Source organism: Ammodytes marinus, assembly GCF_949987685.1.
Source record: "Ammodytes marinus genome assembly, chromosome: 22".
NCBI lineage: Eukaryota > Metazoa > Chordata > Actinopteri > Uranoscopiformes > Ammodytidae > Ammodytes > Ammodytes marinus.
The window spans coordinates 52,501-70,323 of NC_137226.1; the positions used below are offsets into that span (position 1 = coordinate 52,501).

General features: G+C 40.7%; 2 protein-coding genes across 2 annotated transcripts in view; both read right to left on the reverse strand.

Moving 5' to 3' along the window:
• Positions 1–17,823, reverse strand: part of tbk1 (TANK-binding kinase 1) — a 130,735-nt gene that overhangs the window by 10,713 nt on the left and 102,199 nt on the right. The gene's annotated exons all lie outside the window — the stretch shown is intronic.
• The window catches only part of eps8a (EGFR pathway substrate 8a, signaling adaptor), a gene marked incomplete at its 3' end in the record, with an annotated part of 18,487 nt that continues 6,580 nt past the window's right edge, over positions 5,917–17,823 (reverse strand). The window contains exons 7-14 of the mRNA XM_080051452.1: positions 16,610–16,721; positions 15,628–15,768; positions 14,608–14,643; positions 13,623–13,646; positions 12,907–13,153; positions 11,764–11,965; positions 10,747–10,879; positions 5,917–6,021 (exon numbers count right to left, since the gene is read on the reverse strand). Of these exons, the coding sequence (XP_079907578.1) occupies positions 5,917–6,021; positions 10,747–10,879; positions 11,764–11,965; positions 12,907–13,153; positions 13,623–13,646; positions 14,608–14,643; positions 15,628–15,768; positions 16,610–16,721 (1,000 nt within the window). The remainder of the gene's footprint in view (positions 6,022–10,746; positions 10,880–11,763; positions 11,966–12,906; positions 13,154–13,622; positions 13,647–14,607; positions 14,644–15,627; positions 15,769–16,609; positions 16,722–17,823) is intronic.

The following is a 17,823-nucleotide window of genomic DNA, read 5'->3' on the forward strand; positions in this document are numbered from 1 at the left end:
GACATACACAGAGTCACTATCTCATTAGATAAATAAATATCTATTGAGATAATGAAAACACCAAGTCACAGCACACACACACACTCTCACAAACACACTCTCTCACACACACACACACACACACACACACACACACTTTCTCACTCTCACACACTCACACAAACACTCTCTCACACACCCACACTTTCTCACTCTCACTCACACACACACACACACTTCTTCTGCAGCAGACCATACTAAATTCAGCGACAAACACACACACACAAACACTCGTACTCTCACTCACACAAACACTCTCTTACTCACACACACACACACACTCTCTCACACACATACACAAACACACACACACACACACACACACACACTCTCTCACACACACACACACACACTTCTTCTGCAGCAGACCATACTAAATTCAGCGACGAGACAAAATTATTTTTATAAATGTTTTTATTGCAGAATGGGCAGATTTTATGATTCAGATGGAAAAGGCACCATGAAAACTCTACACGTACAAATGCTCCTTTCTCTGTGTGTGTGTGTGTGTGTGTGTGTGTGTGTGTGTGTGTGTGTGTGTGTGTGTGTGTGTGTGTGTGTTCTCTGGCCTCTAGAACTGTTTCACTAAATAATTCACAAAAAAATCATCGTTTACTCATTAACAAAAAGTCACATACGCAACTTTTAAAAAGGTGCAGTCAGTGATTCTGGAGAACGCTTGTTGTCAAAATCACTTTTGGTCAAAATCAGTGAATATCTCCTCATGATCCACTACCTGTTTACAGAGCCTAGGCTGTGTATTAACACTGGATTTTTTTTTCCAGCACACACACACACAACAGTACAGACAGGTAGTGGATCATGAGGAGATATTCACACAGTACAGACAGGTAGTGGATCATGAGGAGATATTCACACAGTACAGACAGGTAGTGGATCATGAGGAGATATTCACTGATTTTGACAAGAAGCGTTCTATCTATCTATTTATCCTTCTCTTTCCATCCATCCTTCTCTCTCTCTCCATCCATCCTTCTATCCCTCTCCCCCTCTCTCTCTATCTATCTTTTCTCTCTCTCTCTATCTCTCCATCCCTCCCTCTCTCTCTATATGGACGGAGAAAGAGAGAGAAAGAGAGAGGGAGGGAGGGAGAGAGAGAGAGATGGATAGACAGAGAGAGAGAGAGAGAGAGAGAAAAGATAGAGAGAGAGAGGAATGGAAAAAGCGTTCTCCAGAATCACTGACTACACCTTTAAATCAATAAAGTGTAATTTACATGTACAGTGTTGTGTTTTACAGTTCTGACAAATTCGTCAAAATAAAACATTTTTAAAGTTTAAAATAGACCAAGAAAAACGTTTAAGTGCGTTTAACAATTTAATACAATCGATTCCCCAGTGCGTACATAGTGGACTGGCTGATTTACATCTCACATTTAAAGCTACAGTGCATAACTTTTTCATATATAAATGAATGTCTGTTACATTCAAGTCATCACCATCAAACGAGTTGACACAAAGTTGATTAAGCCTATTATCAGCTCCACAAAACTCTCTCTGTATTTCTCAGTATGGCAGCGTTTACAAACTGGTGCCCCCCCTCCCCCTCACCCTGACACTGGTGCAGGAGCTCAGAAAAATCCCAAGAAGAGCCCAAGAAATGTTTCAGTTGTTGATTCTACTGCTAAGAAAAAAAAACCTGGACGTACAGCAGAAGGTATAAAATCCATGTGCCATCACTGAAGGCTTTACCTCATGTAGATGCACCGACAGTGTTGTTGTAATTACTCAGAATTCCTCATGGGGGACAACAGAAATTACACACTGTAGCTTTAAGCATATACAAACATATTTATACTTTACATATATATAACATTTCATCCAGCGAGTGGACCACATTGTGAAAACATTATTTTTGCTTGTTGATCATTTGCAATGTTCTAACATTTGACCAATGTCTTAAAATCTTTGCAAGACAATGTTTAAAAGGTGCTCCGAGGAACTTTCCGTTTGTGTTCATTCTAGCGCCCCCCTTTGGACAAAAGCGGTAGTGTATTTTACCACGCCAGCTGTTGTTCCTGGGTGAGCGTATACCCATGACAAAGGCATTAAGAAAAACTATATAAAAATAGCATTTTTTTAACACTGATGGTCTCGTTTGCTGTTATATGTAATTTATGATCATCAGAGGAAAAATGAGACTGTTTCAGAAATATTTAAAAGTTCCTCGGAGCACCTTTAAATTACAAAAAGCCCTTTTGTGATTATTTCATTATGAAACTGCTGCATTTAATTTACGAGATATCATTTAGTCAAAACGCAAATTACTATTGGTCAGGTTTTAAGTTACAATGTACAGCTCTGGAAAAAATGAAGAGACCACTCCAAATGTCCAGTGTCTCTCGTTCTACTATTTATAGGCATATTTTTGAGTAGAATGAACATTTTGATTTTATAATATAAACTACTGACAACATTTCTACCAAATTCCAATAATTTTTTTTTGTCATTTAGAGCATTTCCATGAAGTAATGTAGAGATGAAGATTTAAGAACAATCCAGACTGGTCTCTTCATTTTTTTTCCGGAGCTGTAAATACTCCAATCAGACGTCACGATTAATTGTGCAAAAAATGCTGGTCGACAAAGAATATTTCTCCTCAAAAAAATCTGCCTCTGATTTTGCGACTAATTCTAAATAAATTATTTGTTATAATAAAGTTATTGTGCATTTTCAAGAACAAATCATTTCACTTATTTCAGTAAATCGGTTCTATAGTTATTTATATATTTAAACTTCTGAAATAACCATTTAAATAAAAAGATTAAATGCTATGATTATTAGAATTTTCTTGGCTCAAAAAAAAAATTAAATTAAATTAAATGTACAATTGTATGTATAATGTAGTGTCTAGTTTAATATGTGTAAGGTTTTATATATATATTTATTTATTTAGTTATTTATTTATTTATTTATTTAAAGCAAAAATTCACCTTTCTCTCTTTCTGTACAAACAATGAACCCTTCAGTTATATATGAACGAGCGTTGGAGCCAGTTTGTGTCTCTTTAACAATTGCATTCAAGTCAGAATTTAAATTATTTATTTCTAAAAAGATAAATCTCTTAAAGCTGGGGTGGAGAATTTGGGGAGAAAACAGCAGTTGCGATAGAGACTCGAATCCAAATACCTCAACCGCTCCACTTGTTCTCTTTGGTCCCTTCCCTATGGTCCCTCCCTGACACGCTCTACACCAACAAAGTCGTGCCAAAGTGAATGGACAGTCCCAACAGCCAATAAGAACGGATAATCGGAGCCTCGCTCTGATTGGTCAAAGTGTACCGCTCATGTTAACTTTGACGAATCAGAAATCATATACCCAGGGGGCGCCCTTAGCTCAGTTGGTAGGACGTCCCCCCCATGGGCCTCGGCCAGCAGCGGACCCGGGTTTGATTCCAGCCCGCGGTCGTTCTCTGCATGTCACTCCCCTCTCTGCCCCATTTCAACTCTGTCTCTACACTATCAATAAAGCATAAAAATGCCAAAAAAAATATCTTAAAAAAAAAAAAAAAAATCATATACCCCAGCTTTTATTTAAGCTTTAAATATATTTTGAAAATAGGTTTCAAATCTTTTTTAATTGCACAATTGATTTATTTATTTTTAAAATCCATACACTATCTGTTAGTTTATGGATTTAGATTATTTTCTCAACATCAACATGATTAAATAAATGTGAATATTTATTTCACTGACAGATGCAGAGAGACACAAACTGCTCTAACATTAATACTGAGAGTCACAACTTAAAGGTGCAGTCAGTGATTCTGGAGAATGCTTGTTGTCAAAATCACTTTGTCAAAATCAGTAAATATCTCCTCATGATCCACTACCTGTCTGTACTGTGTGAATATCTCCTCATGATCCGCTACCTGTCTGTACTGTGTGAATATCTCCTCATGATCCGCTACCTGTCTGTACTGTGTGAATATCTCCTCATGATCCACTACCTGTCTGTACTGTGTGTGAGCTGAAAAAAATCCAGTGTTAAAAAATTGTTAACTGGCATGTCGCTAGCTACGGTGCACCCCCTTTGTTTACATACCCATTTAAAATAATTTAAATATTTTACTGATTTTGACATCAACAAAAAAAATTGACAACAAGAATGTTCCAGAATCACTGACTCCACCTTTAAGATAAAACAAATATTCCAGCAGCCTCTACCCCTCTCTCTCTCTGTCCCTGCGTTCCAATCCCCATACTTCCCTACTATTTAGTATGCCAGAAAAAGATTTAGGATGTCCCAATACATGGACGTCAACTGTAGTATGCTTAAAAAAATACATAAATGCCTCACTAACTCCAATAACATTTTGGAGTATTCGTCTTTATTCTTGACATTTCTCGACATAATGAAAAAAAAAATCTTCCTTATCTGATTTTTTTTTCTCTCTCCTGTCTGTGGCCCTAAAACTCTTCTGTACTTTAGTATGTAGTGTAGTAAAAAGACTAAAACTCTTCCGTACTTTAGTATGTAGTGTAGTAAAAAGACTAAAACTCTTCTGTACTTTAGTATGTAGTGTAGGAAAAAGACTCAAACTCTTCTGTACTTTAGTATGTAGTGTAGGAAAAAGAAAGATTATGTGATTTGGAACGCAGGGCATGTGTATAGATGTATAGATGGCCGTTTCTTTGGGTCTTTGGGTCTGTTTTTCGGGCTTTTTATTTGTGCTACGGCGGCGATCCGAGCATTTCTTGTCTGCGGCGCATAATCTCCACAAACTCTGCGTGATCGGCCGCCGCCTGTTGGTCAAGATAGCGAGAATACAGCAGCTGCAGTTTGAAGAAAATAATGAAAGAAAAAATAAATAAATATTTTAAATGTTTAAAAGCCCCTGTTACTGTAAACACAAATGCTTCTAAATTAAAGGCCTTCTTACTATGTCATGTGTGGAGTTAGTTTCATGATAGTAAGTGTGTGTGTGTGTGTCTGTCTGTCAGTGTGTGTGTGTGTGTGTGTGTGTGTGTGTGTGTGTGTGTGTGTGTGTGTGTGTGAGTGTGTGTGTGTGTGTGTGTGTGTCTGTCCTTATAAATTAAAGGCCTTCTTACTATGTCATGTTTGGAGTTAGTTTCATGGTAGTGTGTGTGTGTGTGTGTGTGTGTGTGTGTGTCAGTGTGTGTGTGTGTGTGTCTGTCTGTCAGTGTGTGTGTGTGTCTGTCTGTCTGTCTGTCTGTCTGTCTGTCTGTCTGTCTGGGGAGTTAGTTTCATGATAGTAAAGCATCTGAAAAGAGTTATAGACATAATTTATCAATCCACATTAAAAGATATTGTCATTTTAATTTGATAAACTTTACAGAAATTCAGTTCAGATGAGGCGGTGGGCTGTGCTCTGGTCCTTATGACACAATAAGTATTTTGAACCAATCACAGCAGATTTCTGACCGAAACGTTCTTTAAAAACAACCGTATACTATTCATGAATATTTATTTTGAGTCAGATTTTTTGGGGGAAAGCAAATTGAGACACCCAACTACTTAGATGTCATATATTGATTCAGAATTATTTAAAATTAATTATTTTACTATTATTTTAGTCCATGTTTACGGAGCCTTTAAAGAAACACAATGGAAGCGGTAGGGAAGGGTAAGGGGGCCATTTTGTGTCTAGTGCGTGCTGCTGCCTTCATGTAAAGGGGTAAGGGAAGGGGTAGGAAGGTTAAGGGAGGGGTAAGGAAGCCATTTTGTGTCTAGTGCGTGCTGCTGCCTTCATGTAAAGGGGCAAGGGAAGGGGTAGGAAGGTTAAGGGAGGGGTAAGGAAGCCATTTTGTGTCTAGTGCGTGCTGCTGCCTTCATTTAAAGGGGCAAGGGAAGGGGTAGGGAGGGGTAAGGGAGGGGTAAGGAAGCCATTTTGTGTCTAGTGCGTGCTGCTGCTGCCTTCATCAAATGATTCTACGCCCGAGTCAGACAGTTTCTCCTGACGCTTCCTCATGATCTCCATCAGCTCACAGCCCGTGGTCCTCTGTGGGGCGGAGAGAGAGAGAATAGAGAGAGAATAGAGAGAGAGAGAAGAGAGAGAGAGGGGGGAGGGGGAGGGAGAGAGAGAGAGAGAGAGGGGGAGAGAGGGGGGGAGAGAGAGAGAGAGAGAGAGAGAGGGGGGAGAGAGAGAGAGGAGAGAGAGAATAGAGGAGAGAGAGAGAGAGAGGGGGGGGGAGGGGGGAGAGAGAGAGAGAGAGGTAGAAGAGAACAGAGAGGGTTAGATAGTTAGATGATGGTTATATTCACGTTTAACAATGAAGAGAATTTGATTTAAAAAGCGACTTGCTTAATTTCTATTGAGCGTGGAGGAGTTCGACTGAGTGTTTTCATTGGTTGCATCAGTACACACACAGGGGCTGGGTATCGTTCAAAATGTTTGGATATTGGTTTTTTTTAAGATATTTTTTTGGGGCATTTTTATGCTTTATTGATAGTGCAGAGAGTCAGAGGTGAAATGGGGCAGAGAGGGGAGTGACATGCAGAGAAGGGGGGGGGGGGACACGTCCTACCAACTGAGCTAAGGGCGCCCCCTATGTTTGGATATTTTTAAAGATACCTTGCCTTTAATAACTGTTCCTTTACTAAAAATAAATTTGATGGCAATTTTCATGAAAAAATCCACATAATGGTAAAAAATGTAGGGGAGAACGGGGGAATGTGAGCCATCGGGTAATGTGAGACCCCCTGTATCTAGGCAATGGAACACATGTTTGGTCATGTGAGATACTGTATATGTTTTCAAGCCCCTCTCATTTCCCCTCGGCCCAGAAAGAGAGGACCTCATGGTGATGTTGTAAGCATGTATTTTTCACAAAAATGTCTTTTTTACATGTAAAAGTAAATTTTCTTGCTGTCAACTTAATCGATTGTTGTGCCAAAGCAAATTGATTCAGGTAGAAAAACTTCTATCATACATGTTGATGAACTACCAACATATGAAACCATGTGATGATGATAACTGAAGATTAGCCTGATTTGCTGAGAGAGGTAGTTTTTTCTCAAATTGTGGCAGTGGGGTGAAGTGAGACAAATGCTGTGGGGTAAAGTGAGACAGTGTCTGTGCCCTCTTTTAATGAATCCATTATATTTGAGGTAGCAAGGAGACTAGTTTGAATAAGACAAAAGACAATGTGGGCTGGAGGTTGATGGTTGAAGGGGTGTCAGCAAAGGCATGGTTTGGCACGTATGTATGTGGGGGACAGGAGAGTGACCTTTAACACCAATAGACTCTAAGTAATATGTCTTTATTCAATGAATGATCCCAATAAAACAAATGCAGAAAAGTATTCTGCAAAAGATGGAAAATGACAGCTGTGTTCTGAGTCCCAGGCTGTTCTTGCTGGTTCTGATTGTTCTTTGCTTTGACCCCCAGACACTAGCTGGCTCTAAGGGTCCTGTGTTCTGACCCCCAGACTGTGTTTTAATCTAAATGGTTCTATCTGTAATTTTAATGTTAATTATTGAATATGAATTATATGTTTTATTTGATCAGTTACGTTCAAGTGTTTAGAAAATGTTTTTCTTAATTGACCAAACCCCATGATTCTGTTACTCGTCCGACATTAGTTTTGGAATATTTGGTTTTCAATCTAGCTGTCAGGATTCTAACTGTTACAACATGTGTTGTTATGGTAGTTTCAGAGTGGAAAAAGTAAGTGGATCAGTTTACCCTCTTGATTTCTCTGGTCTGTCTCAGTTTACCCCACAGCTGGGGTAAACTGAGACACAAGACAACTTTTTTTAAACAATCATATTTTCACTGCCCTTTGTCATGAATAAATTCTGCTAATGCCCATTTCTAGGAAACATCCTGAATGAATGGGAAATGTGTAAATTTGAGTGATAAATCATTTTAGCTCCCTTAGAGGGAAGCAAATGTAAAAAGTGTCTCACATTACCCCGTTCTCCCCATGTTTATTTTTATTTTTTTAATAAAACAATTTTCTGTTTCCATAACATGTCTTCTTTCATACCAGTATAAATCAAAGGTCCAACATGTACATTCAGGTGTTTATATGACTAAACCTTGTCTGTTTGCGTCTGTATATTTCTCCTACACAACCATCAACTGGCAAAGTTTCATGATGATATCTATAAATTAAACATTTTTGCCCTATTCACCTGCAGTGTCTTGCAACAAACAAAAATGTTTCTAAGCATTTACTTCGGTTTATAAATATGTACAAATTTAGATAAGGAATTACCCATTTCTATATTTCTATGGGGACTGAAAAATATGAAAAAAATTACATGAACAAATGCAACCAATGAAAAGTTAGCCCGGAGTCCTGTAGCGTCTCTGAAGATTTTATCAAGGCAAGTTTATTTATATAGCACAATTCAAACACAAGGCCACTCAAAGTGCTTTACAGGGGCAAGATTAAAATACATAAAACACATTAGAAGACATTTAATATTTTAAACATCAGAATATTTTAAACAATCTTGAGAAAATCTTCGACATAAAAAGTGTTGCGCTGGCTGAGGATAAAACGAGACGCCATTTTAACCTGAGCCAGCGCTAGAACCAACCTGAAGAAAAGCCTGGAAGCTGTGGAGAGGAGAGCATGAAGAGACTACAGTACAGTCAGGGTGCATGATGGGTAACTGAGTTCTAAACTAACTAAAAGGGATTTTCTAAAACGGTTACCAAAAAAGATTATAATAAAAATAAAAATTAATTTCATCTGGTGGGTGGGAGGGTGAATTGATGCAGTGTACAATTTATTATGGAACCCACTTTGATATATGTAAGACTAACTATTCATATAGTAACTTATTAGCCTATTGAGAAAGCGAAGGCAATGTATAGTAACTGTGACATCCAATTTGCGCTGTTGTATAAAATAGGAACAAATCTTTGGTTCCACAGTTGTTACCTGGACATTGAAACAGCCACACAACCTAAGTCACGTCAGGGTCAGTGTTTTGTATGTTGGTTTTTCAAGTTTAGAGCTAAAGAAAGTGCAAATAACCAAGACAAATGCTTTTAACTGCAAGAAAGACTCGGACTTTCATTCCCCCATAACGGACAAAAGCGCCTCAAGAAGTGTATCCGCAGCTCAGCGCAACAATCACAGAACAGTCGCTGTCAATTAAATTCTTAAACCTGCAGTGTGTAGAATTTTGGGTTTTATTTCCTAGCAGATTTTGTAGAAAGTAATAATAACATCCATAAGTACATTTAATTTAGTGCATAATAGCTGAACATTTTTTTTTTAATTATTATTTTTTCCCTTAGAAAGGGTCTCATATATGTCCATATTTCTGCATATTTTGGACCAAGGCCTAGTGCCGCCATCTTGAAAGTGTCATATAGTTGGAATGTCATCAGGTGCATTGTTTAGAATTTAGAATTGTTCTTGTCCTTGAAGGCCACTGTAGCTTCTGTTATTATTCGAAAGGTTTGGGGTTACCCAGGGAGCGTTGCATTCTAGAACTTTCTTGATGATGTCATATTACACACTGCACCTTTAAAACAGAAGCTAGTTGTCCTAATATGAGAATGCCTAGAGTTGCAGTGGGTTCCATTATAAGTCCAACCGAGAGAAGATATACATGCTGGTGTCTACAAGGTTGGTAAGAGGGGGGGGGGGGGGGGGGGGGTTAGGCAGATAGCAAACAGGTGAGGGCTAACCAAAGGGGCTAACGTTACAGAGTTGGTTCATTCAGGGTTATTATTAAGGTGGACTTACTGCAAGGGGGGAGAAATAAATGCGCTAAATAGTCTATTATATGGCGCTACCTTAACAACACAAACCTTAAATGAGTGAAAGTGAGTCAGAAGATCATAGGAAGGATCAGAAGAAAACCTGCAGCGGAGATACACACACACACACACACACACACCAGAACGGGCCCAATGTTGGGGATAGAACGCTTACACACACACACAACAGCCTCAATGCCTCCATAAGATTAACAGCTAACAGTGTGTGTGTGTGTGTGTGTGTGTGTGTGTGTGTGTGTGTGTGTGTGTGTGTGTGTGTGTGTGTGTGAGTGAGTCTGTCTGTCTGTCTGTTTGTCTCTATGTCTGTCTGTCTGTCTGTCTGTCTCTCTTGTCTGTCTCTCTTTTCTGTCTCTCTTTTCTTTGTATCTGTCTGTCTGTCTGTCTGTCTGTCTGTCTGTCTGTCTGTCTCTCTTTCTCTCTCCCTGTCTCTCTCCCTGTCTCCCTGTCTGTCCGTCCGTCCGTTTGTCTGTCTGTCTGTCTCTCTCCCTGTCTGTCTGTTTGTCTGTCTGTCTCTCTCCCTGTCTGTCTGTCTCTCTCCCCGTCTGTCTGTCTGTCTGTCTCACCTCTAGAGCTGCTTTCTGCACAGTAACTTGACTGAAGACTCTCCCTTTCTGTCTCCCTGTCTCCCTGTCTCCCTCCCTGTCTCCCTCCCTCCCTGGCTGTCTGTCTGTCTGTCTGTCTCCCTCCCTGTCTCCCTCTCCCTCTCTCTCCGTCTGTCTCCCTCCCTGGCTGTCTGTCTCTCTGTCTGTCTCTCTCCCCGTCTGTCTGTCTGCCTGCCTGTCTCTCTCCCCGTCTGTCTGTCTGTCTGTCTGTCTGTCTGTCTGTCTGTCTGTCTGTCTCTCTCCCTGTCTGTCTGCCTGTCTGTCTGTCTGTCTGTCTGTCTGTCTGTCTCCCTCCCTGCCTCCCTGCCTCCCTGCCTCCCTGTCTGTCTGTCTGTCTGTCTGTCTGTCTGTCTGTCTGTCTGTCTGCCCGTCTCACCTCCAGAGCTGCTTTCTGCACAGTGACTTGACTGAAGACTCTGGCTCCGTCATCTGGACAGACCGTCTTCAGTTCTTCTTTGTTTAGAGAAAACAGCTGAGCGCCGGTCAGCACGCCGAGACTGGTGATGGTGCTGCAAGACAGACAGACAGGCAGGGAGGGAGAGAGAGACAGGGAGAGAGACAGGGAGACAGACAGACAGGGAGAGAGAGAGACAGGGAGGGAGAGACAGACAGGGAGAGAGACAGACAGACAGACAGACAGACAGACAGACAGACAGACAGACAGACAGGGAGACAGGGAGAGAGACAGACAGACAGACAGACAGGGAGAGAGAGACAGGGAGAGAGACAGACAGACAGACAGACAGACAGGGAGACAGACAGACAGACAGGGAGAGAGAGACAAAGAGACAGGGAGAGAGACAGACAGACAGACAGGGAGAGAGACAGACAGACAGACAGACAGACAGACAGACAGACAGACAGACAGACAGACAGACAGACAGACAGACAGAGAGAGAGACAGGGAGACACAAAGAGACAGGGAGAGAGACAGGGAGACAGACAGACAGACAGGGAGAGAGAGACAGACAGACAGACAGGGAGGGAGGGAGAGAGAGAGAGAGACAGACAGGGAGAGAGAGACAGACAGGGAGACAGACAGGGAGACAGACAGACAGGGAGAGAGAGAGACAGGGAGGGAGGGAGGGAGACAGACAGACAGACAGGGAGACAGACAGACAGAGAGAGACACACAGAGACACAGACACAGAGAGAGAGAGAGAGACAGACACACACACACACACACGGATGGTCAGATGACATGATGTCAGGTATCACACCCACACACCTGTGTTCATGAAATAATCATGATAATTAAAAATAAAGCCTACTTTTTTAATATTTTTCGATCGACAGACAGACAGACAGACAGACAGACAGACAGACAGACACACACACACACACACACAGGTCTATAACCAGGTTTGTATATGTTATATATCGTAACACTCACACAGGGCTGAATCCTTTGGCCTCCAGCCATCCTCTGACATCATCGGGTGATGAGTCATAGGTGATGCTACCCGGCGCTAGGTGGCTACCGGCGGCCATGTTGCTAACGGAGCCGCGCGGAGGAATCTTCTTCTGCGCGCTGCGACCGAGCGTCAGTCTGTGCATCAGCTCGTCCTGCACCTCCTCCATGTTGGATTTACGACCTGAAATAAACCACAGAAGAAGAAGAAGGCAGACTTAAAGGGTCAGTGTGTAACTTTGTGCAGTGGCGGTTCTACGAATTACAACCAGGGCGAGACCCCCTCTGAGCGCCCCTATTTTCGAGTATTAAGTCGGCAACACAGAGTGCCAATTCGAAATGTTCTTGTTAATGAGTGAAACATTTTCTAAGGTATATTCCCATAAATAAAAATAAATACAATAAAAATTTTAATTAAAAATCTAAAAATAACAGACAAGAATGATTTCATGCTATGTTAGTTTTTCTTAATAAAAAATTATTATAAAATAAATAGATAAAATTTAAATAAAAAAATAAACAACAATAAATAAGTTTGTTTCTTTGTAGGAACGCCCACCCCCCCGCTCTCCATAGAGTCTCAGTCCTCTTCACAGCAGACCCGGGTTAGAATCCAGCCCGGGTCGTTCTCTGCATGTCATTCCCCTCTCTGTCTGTCTGTCTGTCTGTCTGTCTGTCCTCTTCACAGCAGACTCGGGTTAGAATCCAGCCCGGGTCGTTCTCTGCATGTCATTCCCCTCTCTGTCTGTCTGTCTGTCTGTCTGTCTGTCTGTCTGTCTGTCTTCTTCACAGCAGACCCGGGTTAGAATCCAGCCCGGGTCGTTCTCTGCATGTCATTCCCCTCTCTGTCTGTCTGTCTGTCTGTCTGTCTGTCTGTCCTCTTCACAGCAGACCCGGGTTAGAATCCAGCCCGGGTCGTTCTCTGCATGTCATTCCCCTCTCTGACACATTTCATCTCTGTCTCTACACACTGTCTGATAAAAGCAAAAAAATAAAGTAATATAAAAAAAATTTAAATTTAAATAAACATTAAAAAAAAATAATAATTTAAAACCTAGAAATAACAGACAAAATGCCTTCATGCTCCGTTAGTATTTCTTAACATCATGACGTCATCATACTCACGGTCAAACGGCGGTCTCTGGTTGCTATGGTCCCTCATAGCCACGCTGCCATCACTCGACGTTGTGCTGTTGTGTCTCGAGCTAACGTGCGCCGCCGCGATGCTACCACCGGGCGTTTTGATTGGTTCGTTGGCCGGCGGCGGGAGAGGGGGGGTGGGCAGCCTTGCGGGGGCAGGCGGGGGCTCGGGGGGCATCTGCGTCACCACTGGTTTGTTACTGGGCATGAAGTCTGTCCGAGTGGTTTGCTTCTAAAACAAGAGAGTGAGGGGATAGTCGATTAATTTATAATGTGGAGAAAAATGTGAGGTCAAATGTGTACAGAAAAGCTGAAAATTTTGAAGTTTAAAAGGTGCAGTCAGTGATTCTAGAGAACGCTTGTTGTCAAAATCACTTTTTGTTAAAATCAGTGAATATCTCCTCATGATCCGCTACCTGTCTATACTGTGTGTGCTGATAGAAAATCCAGTGTTAATACACAGCCTAGGCTCTGTAAACTGGTATATTGCTATGGTGGGCCCTCTGTTTACATACAAGTTCAGTTTACAGAGACTAGGCTGTGTATTAATTAACACTGGATTTTTTTTTAAATCAGCGCACACACAGTACAGACAGGTAGCGGATCATGAGGAGATATTCACTGATTTTGACAACAAGCGTTCTCCAGAATCACTGACTCCACCTTTTATGTCTAAAGTGGTGTTGTTGACAGTTGTTTACCTCGTTTAACTCTCCCAGTAATTGCTGGAAAACGTGAAATGAAAAATAAAACATAAAAAAACTTTAAAACATGGCGGTGAAGATACGATGGAATAAAACTAAACGTCTAATTCACTGCAACAAACTCACACAAAAAAAATCCACGAAAAAAAACGAATTTCACTCTATTTAAACTAATTTCAAAAACTATTTCCTAACGTTACTATGAGGATAATATTCTAGAAAAACTCTTAAAGGAACAGTCCGCCATTTATTCAAATACTAAAGTTAGTTTAAATCATCTACCTCGCCCCCAAGCCTTTCAATAAGGTTTGGATTAATTTTCTTATATAAAATCTAAAAGTTCATCTTTATTATCCTTATTAATATTGTTAGTTTTTATTTATTGTATAATTAATTAAAAAAAAATCTCTTTTTTCATTTTTTTTTTTTTTTTGAATGTTGGAATGCTAATTGATGGTTAGCCCTAAATTGTGATATGTGTCATGTTTTTTCTTTTGTCATTATGATTTTTCCAGCTCCATACATTACAGTCAAAGATAGTACATCATGCTTCTCTTTATGCCGTCTGTAAATGTACATTGATAGCCCACAGAAGAGTAACATAGGGTTAGGGTTTCGAGCATGTCTGTTTTTTTTCAATTTTTTTATTCTATTTCTTTGTTTTGCTTTTGTTTGTTTGTTATTTATTCATCTATTTTTTTATTGCATGTTCGAAATAAAGACAATCAATCAATCAATCAAGGGTTATAGGCTCATTTAGCAGTACATAAGTGACTAACGACCCATTAGGCATTATATACAAATAATCACTTTTTAGATATAGTGAAATAAGAACCTTTTGTTTGTTTTTCTGTGGGTGTAATACATTTTTTTAATAAAAATTAAAAGAAATATAAAAATGTGAGACTGTTCCTTTAAATAAATCTAATCCACTTCAAAGCCACACAGGATTCTCAGGTTGCTACGGTAACCACCTCCGTACCTTAAACAACTCAAACTCCTTCTTTGGCATCATCAGCTTCAGAGTTACAAAGGAAAATATTAAAGTAGACGCAACAGAGAGTCTGTCTGTCTGTCTGTCTGTCTGTCTGTCTGTCTGTGTGTGTGTGTGTCCGTGTGTTTGTTTGTGTGTGAGTGAGTGTGAGTGTGTATCTCCGTGTGTATGTATGTATCTCCGTGTGTATGTCTCTCTCCCCGTCTTGTCTCTCTCTCCCTGTCTGTCTGTCTCCCTGTCTGTCTTACCTGTATAGTGTGGCTGTATATAGGTTCCCCTCTGTCTGTCTGTCTCTCTCCCTCCCTGTCTCTCTCCCTCCCTGTCTCTCTCCCTCCCTCCCTGTCTCTCTCCCTCCCTGTCTCTCTCCCTCCCTCCCTGTCTCTCTCCCTCCCTCCCTGTCTCTCTCCCTCCCTGTCTCTCTCCCTCCCTGTCTGTCTGTCTGTCTCTCTCCCTCCCTCCCTCTCTCTCTCTCTCCCTGTCTGTCTGTCTTACCTGTATAGTGTGGCTGTATATGGGCTCCCCCCTGCCTGTCTCCCTGTCTCTCTCCCTCCCTGTCTCTCTCCCTCCCTGTCTGTCTGTCTGTCTGTCTGTCTGTCTGCCTGTCTGTCTGTCTGTCTGTCTTACCTGTATAGTGTGGCTGTATATAGGTTCCCCTCTGTCTGTCTGTCTCTCTCCCTCCCTGTCTCTCTCCCTCCCTGTCTCTCTCCCTCCCTCCCTGTCTCTCTCCCTCCCTGTCTCTCTCCCTCCCTCCCTGTCTCTCTCCCTCCCTCCCTGTCTCTCTCCCTCCCTCCCTGTCTCTCTCCCTCCCTGTCTCTCTCCCTCCCTGTCTGTCTGTCTGTCTCTCTCCCTCCCTCCCTCTCTCTCTCTCTCCCTGTCTGTCTGTCTTACCTGTATAGTGTGGCTGTATATGGGCTCCCCCCTGCCTGTCTCCCTGTCTCTCTCCCTCCCTGTCTCTCTCCCTCCCTGTCTGTCTATCTGTCTGCCTGTCTCCCTGTCTGTCTGTCTTACCTGTATAGTGTGGCTGTATATGGGCTCCCCCCTCCCTGTGATGTCGACAGCTTTGGTGATCTCCAGAATGTTGTTTGGGACGTAACCTGACGTACCGATCCCATTACGAACCTTCCACCACTGCTTTCTATCATCCAGCACCTGGCAGACAAGACCCAGGGGTTAGTGTGTGTGTGAGTGTGTGTGTGTGAGTGTGTGTGAGTGTGAGTGTGAGTGTGAGTGTGTGTGTGTGTGTGTGAGAGTGTGAGTGAGTGTGTGTGAGTGAGTGTGAGTGTGAGTGTGAGTGTGAGTGTGAGTGAGTGAGTGAGTGAGTGAGTGAGTGAGTGAGTGAGTGAGTGAGTGAGTGAGTGAGTGAGTGAGTGAGTGAGTGAGTGAGAGACCAGACTAAGGGTTTAGACTACTGTGTCTTAGGGGTGGGAATCTCGTGGCACCTCACGATTCGATTCGATTCCGATTAAGTGGTCAACGATTCGATTCAAAATCAATTATCGATGCATTTTTTCTTTAACGTACATACCCATGTGTGATTTTCAAAAATATATTTATTTACACATCTGAGTTTGCTACTCAGAGTTTGCTTCCTACTTTTATGATGATCATTAAAATAGTGTGTGTGTGTGTGTGTGTGTGTGTGAGAGAGTGAGAGAGTGTGAGTGAGTGAGTGAGTGAGTGAGTGAGTGAGTGAGTGAGTGAGTGAGTGAGTGAGTGAGTGAGTGAGTGAGTGAGTGAGTGAGTGAGTGAGTGAGTGAGTGAGTGAGTGAGTGAGTGAGTGAGTGAGTGAGTGAGTGAGTGAGTGAGTGAGTGAGTGAGTGAGTGAGTGAGTGAGTGAGTGAGTGAGTGAGTGAGTGAGTGAGTGTGTGTGTGTGTGTGTGTGTGTGTGTGTGTGTGTGTGTGTGTGTGTGTGTGTGAGTGAGTGAGTGAGTGAGTGTGTGTGTGTGTGTGTGTGTGTGTGTGTGTAACAATAATAAAATCCATCCGTTACCTCGACCACTTCGTCTTTCAGCACCGACAGCTCCGTGCCGTTCCGAGCCACAAAGTCGTATTTAGATTTGGCAAAAAGTTTCGGTTGAACTCGACTGTCGGCGTCAAAACTCCTGAAATGACCAATCAATCAATCAATCAATCAATCAATCAATCAATCAATCAATCAATCAATAAATAAATAAATCAATAAATCAATTAACCAATTAACACATCATTACATTCAACCAATGAGGTCACAGTAAAATATGCATTCAGTATTAGAAAGACAAAAAACATATTTTGAGATAGTAAAAAAAAAAAAAAATCATTATATTATTATTATATTTTTCAACTATGAATGAACTAAATAACTAAATCTACAATTAACCAATTAACCAATCACAACATCACTAATTATGGCAGCCATTGAGGTCACTATACAGTTAAATATGAATTCAATATTAAAAAGGACAAAAACTGAATGAATAAATAAATAAATAAATAAATAACTAAATAAATAAATAATAATAGTTATAATATTTTTATATTTTTTCTTAACTATGACTGAACTCTAGAACTAAATAACCAAAGCTACAATCAATCAATTAACCATTTAACCAATCAGAACATCAGAAATATGACAGCCAATGAGGTCATAGTAAAACATGTATTCAGTATTAAAAGGACAAAGAGCATATTTTGAAATTAAAACAAAAACTTTTTCAAAAGACAAAAAGGAAAATAATTATTATATTTTTAGATTTTTCAACTATGAATGAAGCTACAGTCAATAATCAACAAATTAACCAATCACAACATGACTTATTTAAACTAGTGAGGTCACAGTAAAATATGTATTCAGTAATAAAAGGACTAAGGGGGAATTTTGAAATAATTATTTTTTTCTCAAAATACAAAAAAATACAAAATTTCACCTAAAACAAGTCTAAAACTAAACAGCTAAATCTACGATGTGACGATATTAAAGCCGTGGAGAAATGACCCAGAGTCAGATCAACGTTACTGAGAGGAAAATCACATTTTTAAAAAAGGCCGAAAATTGTTAGAATTCAGTTTTCAGAGTTTTCAGAAAAAGGCAAAATGAGAAAAAAATCAAATCAGTGTAAGAAATATCAAGAAAAGATTTTCAGATTTTAAGTTTATAAAACAGGAAAATTAAATCAGACAGAATTTAAAGGTGTAGTCAGTGATTCTGGAGAACGCTTTTTCCAT